This window comes from Austrofundulus limnaeus, unplaced genomic scaffold (assembly GCF_001266775.1).
Source record: "Austrofundulus limnaeus strain Quisiro unplaced genomic scaffold, Austrofundulus_limnaeus-1.0 Scaffold281, whole genome shotgun sequence".
Lineage (NCBI taxonomy): Eukaryota > Metazoa > Chordata > Actinopteri > Cyprinodontiformes > Rivulidae > Austrofundulus > Austrofundulus limnaeus.
In genome coordinates, this window is record NW_013952683.1 from 165,853 (window position 1) to 180,575 (window position 14,723).

Here is a 14,723-nt window from a genome sequence, read left to right on the forward strand (position 1 = left end):
CACACACACACACACACACACACACACACACACACAAGGACATTTCCATGTCTGTCCAGATGGCGTGTTGCTAATCGATGGCACAAAACTATCCATGTAACTTGTTCAGCTAAACTCAACATAAAGACAGTTTCTCGCTGGGCTGAGATTGTTGTCAGACAACATTTGAGACAGAGCGTTGAAATTGTCCAGATGGAAGTGGAAAAGCATTCAGTGTGTTTGAGAGTGGACGTCTCATTAAGTTTACATCAAGGCCAGATTGTGTAAAATTCAGAGGTCTGACTGCTACTTTGTTTTTKTTTGTCAACATYGTTTTTTWARAMMAAACAAAACAAAACAAAAAAAGACCAAAAAGTACAAGGACCCGGACCACAGCAAAAAAAAGTTTGTTTCCTGACACACACCTGGGTACAGAAGAGGATTAGGGCCACAGAGCACAGAAATTTTTATTTTTTCCTGAGTTTTGACTTTAATCACAGAACTCAGGAAAAAATAATATTATTTTGCTTTGCGGCCCTAATTCTCTTCCATACCTGGGTGTTCATTGTCACCTCATAAAYAGCCTACTATGAAAGATGAACCATGTATTTATCAACATACACCAAATACATAAATGTGGAGTCGGCTTCCTTTGAACAGTTCAAACCCACCCAAAAATGTATTCAGGATCAGACTGCAGTGTCGTCTGTATCTCCCCCCCACCCCAAAAAAAAAAAAAAAAAAAAAAAACAACAACAACAACAACAACAACACATTGATTAAAATTTATCTTGTGGCCATGAGCTCAATTTTTTTTTTATCCAAGGTCATTAGATGGTCACCACATAGACCTGATAATTATTGGTATTTATTTATTAAGCTTTATTTTGACAAACCTTGCAGTGGAGAAATGTTGTCCCTACGGTCAGCGTTACAGTTCATGTGTGAGTGATGACATATTASTATCACAGTTCTGGAAGGTAAATGAAACACTGTGGCGCACACACGCACACGTGCACACGCACACGCACACACAACTTCTCAGCAACTTCCACTGACCCCAGTGAGTTGACGTAAAAGCTGGGCCATTTATCTAAAAGATGAATCTTTGTTTTAAGTATGTGCTACATTTAGCTTTCAGTAGAATCTTACACCACAGGGCTCTGATGCGCAAAACCTAAACCAAATAAAAGTTAGACATAATTTCTGACTTGCATTTAAAAATGTAAATAACATTTGGTCTGGAGTTTAATCACAAAACTGACCAAAGCCTTAAAAGATTCCACTGTATTTCATCCTAAAGTAAGCAAAAAAAAATCAATTATGTGGACTTCCAAATATTTATATATAAATAAATAAAATGGATTGGTTGTAGATTTTGGTTTTTGAATTCACAGGTGTGAAAATGAAAAACAGGTATGAACCAGGGAGAAAGGAATTTAAAAATCACCTAGTGTGGGGTAATTTATGACAGCAATAAAACCAGATAATATTTGTCATCAACGCTGTTTAAATCCTCATAAAGAAACAGTTAAGTAAAACCACAAAGATCAAACAGCGTCGTCAATAAAAGGGTCATAAAGTCAGGCTGAAATCAGGGGGAACTGATGATTTATGATTGTAGATCAACCAGAAAACTAATATTGACATAGAACACAGCGTGCTGAGCAGAAAACCTCTTCTTTTCGTCACAGCCTCAACCCTCCTGTCAGCGACATCATCATGAGGGGGGCTTGTGCGTGTGGTATACACACAGATTCACACGCATGTTCATTTCCCTTTAAACAGGAAGTAGTCATAGCGGCAAGGGTCAGAGGGCACTTCTCAGAAGGCAGATGAGGATGTTGTGGTGTACGCATCACTCGCCAGTGGGAACGCTTTTTCTCACCAAGCCGCCGGGAAATGAGGCTCTCCAAACGTACACAACCACCCCCATACATGTGTGCACAAAAACACACACTCCCACGCACACAGACACACACACACACTTGAGCCATGATAAGCTCAGGATGAAACAGTCCAGCAGTCTGCTGCATTTGACAGCAGCAATAAAATAAATCTGGATACTGGAACTGTCAGGTTTTGCATAATGGAAGATTTAATTCACAAACGTTCCCACAGAGCCACACTTTCCAGCATTCAGCCCGGCAACGGTGTCTAGAATATATCTGGCAAATGTCTCCAAAGCCCAAACAGAAACAGGAAAAGGATTTGTTTATGGCCAAGAGCTGACCGCTCACTATCAGTTTATCAAAAGTCTTGTGTTAAAGCCGAACGTGAACAAGACCTGAGAACTGTGTCAGTACTCGCAGTGCCTCAGACTARGTACTCACAGCCACTTACTGTATGATCACATCGATTCAGCAGCRTGACCACAAATGTGTCTGAAAGATCTCTCCTCTGAGTGAGGTTCCCCACACTGGTGAAAACCAGCCATCCATCTGACAAAGTCCTGATCCAAGACAGACCCTGTCTCTGTCTGGGATGTGCTTTGGTCACAAACGGAAGAGAAACAGTGGAAATGTTCATTTTTAAACCATYATTCTCATTTGCACACTGGCCTTACACATTTAGTACTAATAACTGCAGGTCGGCAGAACATTAAATTGCAAGATAAGAACACTAAAGTACCATAAAGGCTAGATGATGATAATATTTCATTGGCTTCTCTTTTAAGTTTAAGGTTTTAAAGTCTAGGGACTGCTGCCTCTATGGGTAAAGATGCATTGGTGTTTACATTCAGGTTAGTGCTGAYACGTTTTCCCCCTTATGTGAATAATAAAAGTGCTCATGAATATTTGCTGTTAAGCAAAAAGGCAAACGATGAATGCTTTTAATATTACGTATAACATGAACAAATCAGGTTGCACGAACTTTGGAAATAGACTGGGTTTAATCTGAAGATAACTGCAGATAACAGGCTGGTTTCTGTGTTGGTCATGTGTTTATGGGCGGATACAGGTTTGCAAAGCAAAACTCATTCAGACATGTGACATTTGCATAAAAAATACAGCWACTTCAGGCACGTTTGTTTCGTCATCTATATGCAGATACAAAGAAACACGCAAATTCGAAAAATTACTGAATACCGTGAGTTGCAACTGAAAAGTCAACTTTTAGATATACTCCACCCAACAACCAGACTTAAAAAAAACTGCTTTCATTTTGCAGGCAGCATAGATTGCAAGCTACAAAGGTTCCATTAATCCCAGACCCAATGAAGTGTGTAATTCCTACAAAATAATTAGTGCCTTGCACCAACGACAACAAAATGTTCTATTACACAATAATTAAAGCCTCGTTCAATGCACACAAACTGGATTTGGGTGTGATCTTATCTCTAACCTCAGTCTGAGTGACGCCAAAAAAAGGGGGGGGGGGGGGAAGATCCTCCGTAAACTAAACTATAGCACAGAAAACTGTGCAGGAAAGAAAACTTTTGAATTATTGAAAATAAATAGGGTAATTAAGAAAATAAAGGCTGAATATATAAAATGGCAGTCATATTTTCTGGTTTCAGCTTTTTAGAATTATTACATTTTTCTCTATAGTTTCTTAAAATTATGTCAAATTAGCATAATGAGTGTAACACAGGACAATGCTGCTGCACGTAGACTGATAATGTCTACAGTATCACACCATTTCTGCCCCCCCCCACTTGCTGCTTATTATCCCACAGCATCATAAACTGCAACATCAAAATGTCCTTGTTTTAAGARGCATATTTAGTTTACTTTATTATACATTTCTCTTACTGCTGCTCTGATTTATGAGTGGGAACACAGCAGCCCTTTAACAGCCAACTTTAATAAGTCAGAGACGCTCCCAGAGAGGAGCTAGCTTTCATGAAAACACTGTTTATTTCTCTTTAATGGCAGTGAAACAAACAGCTCTGTTCGCATTGAGGCTGATAAACAAAGAACCCAACTATGATCCTCTATCAGCTCCCAGCACACCGCAATAAAATAAAGAAAAAGAAAAAAGAAAACATCTTGTTTTGGAAAAACAGCTGCAAAACCCTCAAAGGAGCTTCATTGTGTTTGGAAAGGACTCTCTCCTCTCTGTTGGCAGCAAAGCTGAATTTCTGATTTCATTTGGAGAACATTAAAACTTTGTCTGCATCTGCAGCTCACATCTAATAATACCTGCATCTCTGAGCTTCAAGCTGAGTTGGAAAACCTTTCACACAAGATGATGCGAGGAGGAGAAAACCTCTTACTATGGACTTGTTGCTCCCGGCCTTCCTGCTGAAGCTTCCATCCAGGTTCTTCTCCTCCCCAGGAACCGGCAGGTAGTCATCGCTCCTCCTCTTCATCGTGGCTTCCTCCTGCTGTGGGCGGTCTGTTTGCTCACAAGGTGAGGAGGGGGGAGAGCCTGGTGGAGGAATAAAAACAAGATGGCTTTGAACTTTGGCTTAACATTAAAAAAAGTTTGTAAAATAATTTCTAGACATGTTTTTTTTTAACAATTTCATTAAAAATTTAAATCAGATTTTAAATCATGCTGCAGTTCTGCCAAGGTGAAGTTTTTTCTTCTTATAAAAGACCTGGAAAAAGTCATTCACACTTTTATCACGTTCCATCTGGACCATCTTAATAGGCTACTATTAATCATACATCGCCTACACACTGTCGTAAGTGCAGCATCTCTTCAGTGACTTCCTGTCCATTTTCAGATGACTTTTAAGATTTTACACCCAACTTTAAAAGTTTTTCAATGGCCTTGGTACACCAGGATGAATACTCCTATCAACCAGCAAGCTTCTGGATCATGATAACAGAAAGGAAATCAAGCTCTGGCAGGAACTGTGTTTTGTGTATTTTAAATATGTACTTTTTTTACTGTAAAGTACTCTGGTCAGCTGTACAAATAGAAGTCAATTAACTTTATTCATTTAATTAAAACAAAAAAACAAAACATTTACACACAACAAAATACAAATAAAAGGTAGCAGAAGAAAAAAAAATCGCACAATACCTGCCCATTTGCAAAAAAATATTAATTTCAAGATTAATTTTAAAAATGACCGATAAACTAAACCTGTAAACTAGTTTCACATCTAAACTGATTACTTTAATTAAAGTAAATAATTAAATCAACATAATTAAACTTTTAGAAAACCACGTGTTCTACAGTCTGACAGGTTGAAATGTTCCTGTTTGCACAGCTGATGTGAGCTATTGATATACATGAAGTGTGGAGATATGCTAACTCTAATGAAAAGACAAATCACAGCTGTTTAAATCTCTGCTACTGATTTATAAAATATATCTAACTTGGGGGAATAAAAACTGATATTTTYAGACAGAARGAAATTTTGTAACTGRTTAATTGAATATTAGATGCAGTTTTGTATTTTATACTTTCTGATCATTTCAGCCTTTAAGTCCATAACAGAATAAGAGTTGGTTYGTGTCTTATCATGTGTTCTTTACTTAGCCTAAACAAAAATGACTTACGTTCTGATGTCTGACGTAAAAGGTAACACCTCCAGGGGCGTAACCAGGAAGAGATGAACATTATAAGATCAATTCATTATTATAGTAAGAGAAGTTGTCAGTGTGTTGCAGAGTCTCTGCTCAGAGCAGGGCAGCTGTTTTGTTTTGTTTCAGCCCAAGGTCTTACACTGAGGCCTGCTCAGTGCTGTACTGTGGATCTGATTGGAGTCAGATGATTGAGAATAAAGTTTTAAGAAGAAATCCAAGTGTATTCCTGTTTATTCGGMCATACCATTTTGAAAAATGCACAATTTTCTACAAGACCACAGTCAGTCAAACTCTAATCTATCTGAGGTAAACACACAGAAGAAAAACAAGTTGAGACACACCGCTGCCATTTGTAGCCTCGCTGTGATTGGGCTCTCATCCACGCTCCATGTGGACATGGTTCAGGAAGTGGGCCATGTGTGTGCATGCAGTCCGTGTACATCAAAACAACAGCATAAACCAGGTTATGGGAGGACTTGTTTGCAGCTTGAATGCTTGAAGATAACCCACAAGCCAGCACTGCAGACCATGTTCTGTGTTTTTAGATCTGTAGAAAAGTTTCATCACCTCAAACTTAAAAAAAAAAAAACAACAGACTGATGAGGGTGACCATGCTGTCTCCCCCGCCCCCCCTTTAACACTGACAACACTTGCACATGTAAATGTTGTGGCATCAAGGTGTGCCGGGCAGTAGACAAACCAGAAGTAACAATATTCCTGTTAGTTATGTAAATATAACTGACACAAAACATTTGCCTAAACATTGCTACAGATAAAACCCACTTTCATAAAAATAATGGCACACACACACACACACACACACACACACACACACACACACACACACACACACACACACACACACACACACACACACACACACACACACACACACACACACACACACGTTTGACTTACAATTTCACACCATTTTAATTCATTATCTCTGAGCTCATTTGGGAAAAAACCCCCAGCTCCAATTAACAGGAGGTTCCACCATAAATAATCTGATGCTGGTACCAGATACCACAGCTAAAGTTCACATCTTGTCAAGTCTGTAATGTTGAAGATCATCACTGATGTATTTTTTAAATACAAATAATTAACATCGTTGTCATGATAATTAAAAAGTCCCAAAGACCGTCCAGACAAGTAACAATACAGTATATGACTTTACTGCAGACATTCCCTCATTTTTTGTAGTCTTACAACCTGGAAACTAAAGGGGCAACATCATGTAAAAATCTACTTTTTTGAGCTTTATATTGTGTTATAATGTTATCCTCTSATCAAAAACATGCCCAAAGTCTTAAAAGTCTTAACTCATTCATGCATGTTTGAGACATCCTGTAGTGTCCTGAGGCGGCCAGGGGAGCCAAAATGACCGGTTGGGCCTAGAACCGCCTTTTGGGATCAGCTCCTCCTCTGGGTTGTGTCTCCAATCGGAGCTTCCTCATCACAGAGCACACCTCCCCTGCGACTCCTGCAGGCTATCGGCAGCAACAACTAGCAAAGACCCAGTGAAAACTGTGTCTGCTGAGCTCCTAATAATACTTAGTGCAGCCAAGGAAACTACGAGTTTCCGTATCACCCCCCCCAACCACCCCCCCAGTCCCCGTTGGATTAAACACCGTTGTCGTCTGCAGTTAAGCTGAAAAACAACTCATGTTGTTTTGTTTACATGTTGTTTGGTTTATGTGTTAAGATTTATAACTTATTACGATCAGGACATGCATGTGTGTGTGTGTGGTTTGAGCGACTGAAATAATCTTACCAGCTGTTCTCTCTGTAATCGCTCCGGTTCTTTAGAAAATGTACTTTCTGGTCTGACAGTAAGGTTCATATGTATCCTGAGATGAAATTTCCAAAATCTTGTATAACGTTGCTGATTTTTAATTGTCATTACAATAAAGCATGCTACGATGTTCCAGCTTGTAAACAGCAGACAGGGAATGGCATGAAGCTGTTGCGATGACGTACTGAAATGGACGTGACGGGATCTTAAGGAGGTTCTTAAAGAGACAGAGGCCAATTTAAAGGCATTTAGAAACGTATGAATGGAATGAGAAATTAAGTTTATTTTTTATTTAAACATAAAAACAGCATTTTAATAACAACTGAAGGTGACAGTTACTTTTTTATGGTATAGAATTTAAATATATGCCAGAGAAACACATAATATTGCCCCTTTAAATTATTGTTTCAGCTTAATTCTAAGTAGTGGATCTACACAAAACTCCACAAATAAGGTTAAATTGGAAAAAGAAAATCTTGTTTTTTTAATTAAAAACTGTGCGCATTCACCCTTTTTGCTTTGAAGCCCTAATCATTACACTCAGAGGCCTCATAATTAGTTAAATAAGATCCCCTATGGATTTTAATGTAAGTGTTGAGTGAACACCAGTGCAACACATCTAAAGATTAGCACCAAGCAAAGRACAGCATGGAGACCAAGGAACTCCTCACAGAGGTCAGAGACAAAGTGGTGAAGAATTGCAGATCAGGATCGATTTACAGAAGGAAAAGAAATTGTGAACATAGAATTGTTTTGTTCAAAAAGATAAAATTAGTTGTTTTGCAAATATTCACCCATTTTAAATTTGATACCTGCAACACGTTCCAGAAAAAGCTTGAACAGGGTCATGTTTACCACTGTGTTACATCACCTTTCTTTTTAACAACACTTAAGGAAATTGTCGAGGCTTTGTAGTTGGAACTTCAGTTGCTCAACAGTCSTTTGTCTCCATTGTCGTATTTTGTGCCTCATAATGCTCCACACATTTTCAATGGGAGACAGGTCTGGACTGCAGGCAGGTCAGTTAAGTACTCACACTCTTACTCCATTACAGAATGTCATCAGTTTGTAATGCAGTGCTACCTGAGGGGTCGAAGGTCACAGGCATTCGATGTTAGTATTCGGCCTTGATGCTTACTTGCAGAGATTTGTCCAGATTCTGAATCTTTTGATGATCTTATGGACTGTAGATGATGAAATCCCTAAATCCCTAAAATTGTTCTTAAACTGTTGGACTTTTTGCTCATGCAGTTGCTCCATCCTTGCTTGTGAAATACTGAGCCTTTCAGGGATGCTCCCTTTGACACTCACCTGTTGAACCTGTTCACCTGTGGAATGCTCCAAACAGGTGTTTTTGAGCAWTCCTCAATTTTCCAAGTCTTTTATTTCCTCTGTCCCAGCCTTTTTTGGAACATGTTGCAGGCATCAAATTCAAAATAAGTGAATATTTGAAAAAAAAAAAAACATCAAGCAAACAAACAAAATTAAGTTTATCCGTTTGAACATTAAATATCCTGTATTTGTTCAGTTGAATATAGATTAAAAAAGATTTGCAAATCATCATATTCTTTTTTAAATTCATGACTTACACAACATCCCAACTTCATCAGAATTGGAGTATATAATAAACTTTGAAAAATCAAATAAATRTATTATATTATGTCCACAGTTGGTCAACGGTAAAAATAAGTATTACATAAAGGAGTATGAGTAATATTCCATGTCTGGAAAAAATAAAAAAGAATAAAGAATAAAGTCCAAAATTACTAATCTGTAAAAGCAAATCAAATTTTTGGGATTCAGTCTTTATCATACAGTCAAAAAGGTTTGTAAATTATCCCAAATCTATTTAACAGTGCATTAAAATGCAGAGGGCATGACTAAAGCAAGTTGTAAAACTGCACTTTTAAAACACACTGATACTTTYATCTRTCTGGCTTGAGGGTTTATCAGAAAYTCCATTAAGCAAAGTGTGTGGCATAGCCTTTAGTTCACCACAGGGCACAGTGAGGTTGCACCAGCCAATCTAGAATCAATTTGGCATAYTTTTTGGACAGTGGAAGAAAAGCAGAGCACCCAGGAGTGTTGTTGCAATATAAATGGGTATTTGGCACTTTTTTACTGTGATTTAAACCAGTAAAATAAAGCTGCACACCACCAACAGAATATGAAGACTAAAGTAAAGATCTAATCAAATAAGCACCATTGCTCTCTTGAAGATGTGTTTGCAACTCCCAAAGGCCTTCCATGACAAACCTGGAGGACAAGGTTACAGAAAACAGAAACGCTCCTTTTATTCTAATAGCTTTAATTATCCATTCCTAAATCCAATTAAAGCTGTATTGTTTTACAAAGTGAGTCCTTCATTCAACATGACTTTCATGCCAACAGTTAATGTGTCAGTGCTTTTCTGGCTCTACACAGCTTCTGTCCATGTTGCAACCTGTCTGTGTCATGTGTGATTCATGCTGGATTCATGACCAAGACAGGATTGTGTAAACCAGAAAAACAGCTGAGGCAAACGTCATGTCACATRTCACAAGGCTGTCTTTGTGTCATGCATACCACCTCTCATCTGAACCTTGCCACAAACTTATTTTATTCTTGTTCTTATTTAAATTATTTCATGTTGCCAAATGAGATTATATAATTTTGCGTAAATGTCAATAATCAAAACTTGTTTCGCATCGATGTGTTCATATTAACATACGACTTGCTACTATATCAACCAATAGTCTTGGCAGGCTGCAGAAAAGAGGTTACGCCCAGGATGTGTTTTGGATTTGGTTGCCAACTGGAGCRTGAGAAATATTAAGTGTAAAATCAGCACGTATGCACGTTTGATCGGTCTGTCTAAAATATTAAACCCGACCCAGTCTGATCCTTTACACACCATTTGTAATTATATTGCAAATATGTTCAATCAGCATAGATTAGACAGAAGACACATGTGAAGACATGACTTATCCAACATGCAAAAAACCCTCCAAACATTATTTGCTTGTTGCCTTGAGAAGTGGGAACACAAAGAGAAACCACAAGTTGCTCTACCTGCTGAGAAATCTCACTGACTTGCAGAAGTCATCTAAGGAGAAATGGGTGTCATCTCGTTAAGGTCAGACAGACAGTGGGATGGTTTTAGAAAGAAATTCCACAGATATAAACTTCAAATAAGTTCAAGTTCAAGATCTTTATTATCCCCAAGGGGCAATTTGTTGTACAGCCAATAGACATAAAAACAACTAAACAAAAACATAAATAAAATAAGTAAATAAGATGTGACGACTGTTGAGTGTTAGCTCTGAGAGCGATTTGAACTCTGAATGGTGTATTCATACAAGCACCAAAACCAGTTTTTTCAGCTATGGCAAATTTTCTCATTTTGTAGAATTGCTATAAATGAGAAAGAATAAGGTAAAAACTAGAATAGATACACTTTGTGATCATAGTGACAAATCATCTACATGGTAAAACATGTACAAAAACAATGTACATGTCATATTTGTAAAGCCCCTTTCACACTGGATTAAGACCCCTCAAGGCAGTCTACAGCTTATTAAAATGTGGCTAAATTACAGCACTGAGGAAAAACCTCTTCAAAAGATGCTGCTGCACTCTTAACATTTGCCAAATAACAATATCAGCTCTTTTGTAACCACTTCAAGCTCTCAGCAGCACATTTTCATGAGGATCATACCAAAGAACTCCATGACATCACTATGCCCACAGTTCCATCCTGGCATGACTCTGACTGTATCRGGATGGTGCTACGAACAACAGCATGCTAAGCTAGAACAAAGCTGGTGGCAGGGATGAGATTACAACCCAGGCATGAGACCATCATGAGCAACACTACAGTCCTCTTTAGCCTGGATGATGAAGCACTAAGAATAAAACTAAGGAGATCAATCAGAACATGGGTGGTCTCTGCAGGGTCTTGGCAGGGTTTTCAAGCTCTATTAAGAACACAGTGGGCTCTCCATTGTAGCATGATAAAGTCACATTTGTTTTGAGCATGCCCAAAACTTTCAGTGAAGTTAAGTGTTGTCCTGGTAGAAGCATATTAAAGTGGCAGTAGAGCATGGTTTGCAGTTGATATGCAGTTCTTATACACTTGGCACAAAAAKWAAGTAAATTTGTGTCTAGATTATTCCTTTGTTTTATCAATGAGTCTTGACAACAAGTTTTATACCATTAATCTGTTAATTTCCCTTTTAAATGGTGCCACGTTTGTAAGGAACATGCATTTGTAGTTTGAGTAGAGCTGAGTATGTGGGTTGTGCACATGAAAAAATGGCCAAATCTCTGCCAAACAGTTTATTTTGCTGTTGTTATTGACACTTGTTTTGAGCTTCTGGAACCCCCAGGTGCTGCCAATCAGGTGCCCGGTAAAAGACTTATTGCAAAGAAGCAGTGTTACAACAAAGAAATAAATCTATCAAACATAAATTTCTTTAGGTTTTTTTTGCTAAGTATATAAAGCTCCCCTCGTTTCTGTTATTCTCTGCTTCAACACTGTTTTGTATGTTTAGTCTGTTTTTGCTGCCCTGTCTTTTTTATTTGAGTAATTACCCATTTAGTTCCATCTGAATTAATTGTCAACACATTGAATCCTCTTGGGTTTCCACACAATCCTCACTATTTAAAACCAGGTTCAGTAGCTGCAAAAACAATATAAGAGGGTGTTTGACATAATATAATGTGTATATCCTACTTTGATCACTAGAACATCTTTCAACACCCTGTTGTRTCAGGATGCTATAGCTCCACAACTGTTGTTGACAAAAGCTGCATCTCCCCTACGATGAACTTGGACTCACTTCTAGTTTCCATCAGTGAGGTGTGCACGATGTGGCTTCTGTGAGCAGCAGCAACCAGACAGAACTGTTGCCTCATACGACAAATCTGCATGGTGACAATAGTACGCCACATTTTTGTGACATACTGAAGTAAATGCAGAAGCTAATGTCCAACTCATTGCAAGCCTATAGAGACATTGACACGAGGGCCGTCAGTCCACAAAAAAAGTTACTTGAGTGGCACCAGTGCCACAAAACGTGTGAAATTGTGTCGAGCAGACCCATTGATAAACTCGAGGAGGGAGAGCACCCATGCTGACTTTCCAAAAGTGGAAATGAAAGATTATCCTTCCACAATAACCTCTTCCACCTCCTCCACCCCCACAGTCTGTCTGCTGACCACAGTCCCTTAAAGAGAGGTTTACAGTAACTGTGTTTATCGCCTTCATTATTTATTATTTTGTTAGGATTTCACCATATAATGCTTTAAACAATGTGCCTTCGAAAAAGACCAGGATTATGTATTGTGCATCAGGGGTACAGAAAGGAAAAAAATAATGACTATAATAACTTTTATTTTTAACTGAATTTTTTTTGGAAATGTCATATCCTCCACAGCTAAGCCAAACCAGCAGGTGTGCTGCATGCCCCACATCATGCATCAGCTCTCACCACAATCCGCCACACCGAGGCTCAATACGCTGCCATCAGGGCAATAAACCATGAYATCCCCACTACAGAAATTTTGTGAATGCTCAAAACTATCCTTATTCTATGTATCATGTGGAATGGGGACCACTGTCTTTTTAATGCATACCTAAATACCCTGTCAAAACTCTGTTCTGGTTTTTGTCATCAAATATTTATCTGGCAGGAAGGAGACCTAAGAATAAAAGTGCAGGGAATTCAATAAAATAGGGCATACTTTTTTGTGTATAGATTTGTTTTCTAACTAAAAAGGACAATATGACAATTTTCATTTAGACCAGTGATTCCCAAATTTTTCAGTTTTTGACCCATAACAACAGTAGAGACCTGTGCCCCCAACTAGTTTTGGGTCATAAACATTGGTCAGATGATCAAATGTGCATTAAACATATCCATTATGCTAATTTCATGCATTTTTAAGTAGCTTTAGGTAACTTTTGTACAAAGCAAATAACAAAAATGTTCTTGGTTGTTAAATTAAAAGTAATTACAGTAAATCTGAAAATCTATTCAAGACCTCCAGCTTAGTGTTTCAGAACCTATAGTGGGATGCCAAACTATTACATTACATGYGAACACTGATTTAGACTGACATCTTCAATTTATTTCTCACGGATTCAATGCTTGAATAAAAGGCCTAATATCACAAGTTGTCTTCCATGCTGGAGCTTTAGATTAACTTGTGTTGATAAGATGGAGCTGTAGCTGTTTCAGTTAAAATTAGAAAACATATACCTTATACAACACATAGCACTTGAAGCATGTGTTGTGAACGAGTCTCATCAACAACAACAAAAGTCATAATAACCATGATTTGATGTTAAACTTAATTTACAACTATACTTAACACAACAAGTAAGGAAACGTGTAATAATGCTTTTGTTCTAGGCAATAAATCATATACCAATGGAAATCGCATTAATTTCCCTTTTAAATGGTGCCACATTTGTAAGAAAMATGCATTTGTAGGGCTGAGGGTTGCGCACATGAAAATTTGCTAAATCCTCTCTGCCAAACAGCTTATTTTGCCGTTATTGACACTTGTTCTGAGCTTCTGGTGCCCCCAGGTGCTGTCAGTCAGGTGCCTATAAGATTTATTGTGAAGAACCATACAGCAAATAAATATTCAACCAAACACTAATCTACTTGCTTTTTGTGCTAAGTTCATTTTTGCTGCACCCCTAAAGACCAGAACTGATGATTTCTCTTTATTTCAGCAGATGACAGAAAGCCATTTAATCTTAAAGCAGGTACATTAAAAAAACAACAACTTCTGAACCTTATTTTTTGGAACTGCACACTTTTGATTTAAAGCTATCATGGGTTTAAACAATACAAGAAAGAGATTACGAGTAAAAGTAAATTATATAAAATAGTCTGTGAATCCACTAAACCTAGGATAAATGAAAACAATTTGCCACAAAAAAGTACAAATATTTACTGCAAAGTTAAAGTAATGAACCAGCATGTCCACGTGCACATTGTTCAAATTAATTCCGCCTAAAATCAAGCCGAGCAGCAACCAGCAGAACTTGAAGAGGCTCCGATCTGAAGGACACAAGTGGTTCTTCTGGATCACAACATCAGCACCAGCATGCAGCCGGACGGACAAACTTCCACTCACTTCTATGCAAAACATGCAGGCAAATAAATGTCTTACCTCGCTCCTCGGGGCCATCGCGTTCGGTCGAGCCCCCGACTGGCTCATCTTGTCGCTTCATTGGCGCTAACGAGATACGCTGGGGGGTTACAGAGACCCCCACCAGATCTACAGAGCCGTGGCTCCCTGCAGCAGCAGCAGCATCTGCTGCTCACAGCCGCCTGAGCTGCTGTTGCGTGGAAACGCTGCTCAGWGAGCTTTCCATCTCTGCAGGAATCTGACCACTGCTGTCGATTTTCTGCACAGCAAAGGAATTAATCTTCCCCACCACCAAAATATATATTATATAGGCTAGT

At 38.4% G+C, this 14,723-nt stretch overlaps 1 protein-coding gene across 1 annotated transcript in view; it reads right to left on the reverse strand.

Annotated features, from left to right (window-relative positions):
* ano1a (anoctamin 1, calcium activated chloride channel a) overlaps nucleotides 1-14,706 on the reverse strand; it is a gene marked incomplete in the record, with an annotated part of 59,987 nt that extends 45,281 nt beyond the window's left edge. Inside the window, 2 exon segments of the mRNA XM_014021196.1 lie at nucleotides 4,199-4,353; nucleotides 14,428-14,706. Coding sequence (XP_013876650.1) covers nucleotides 4,199-4,353; nucleotides 14,428-14,488 — 216 coding nt within the window.
* Between the last annotated feature and the right edge of the window lie 17 nt (nucleotides 14,707-14,723).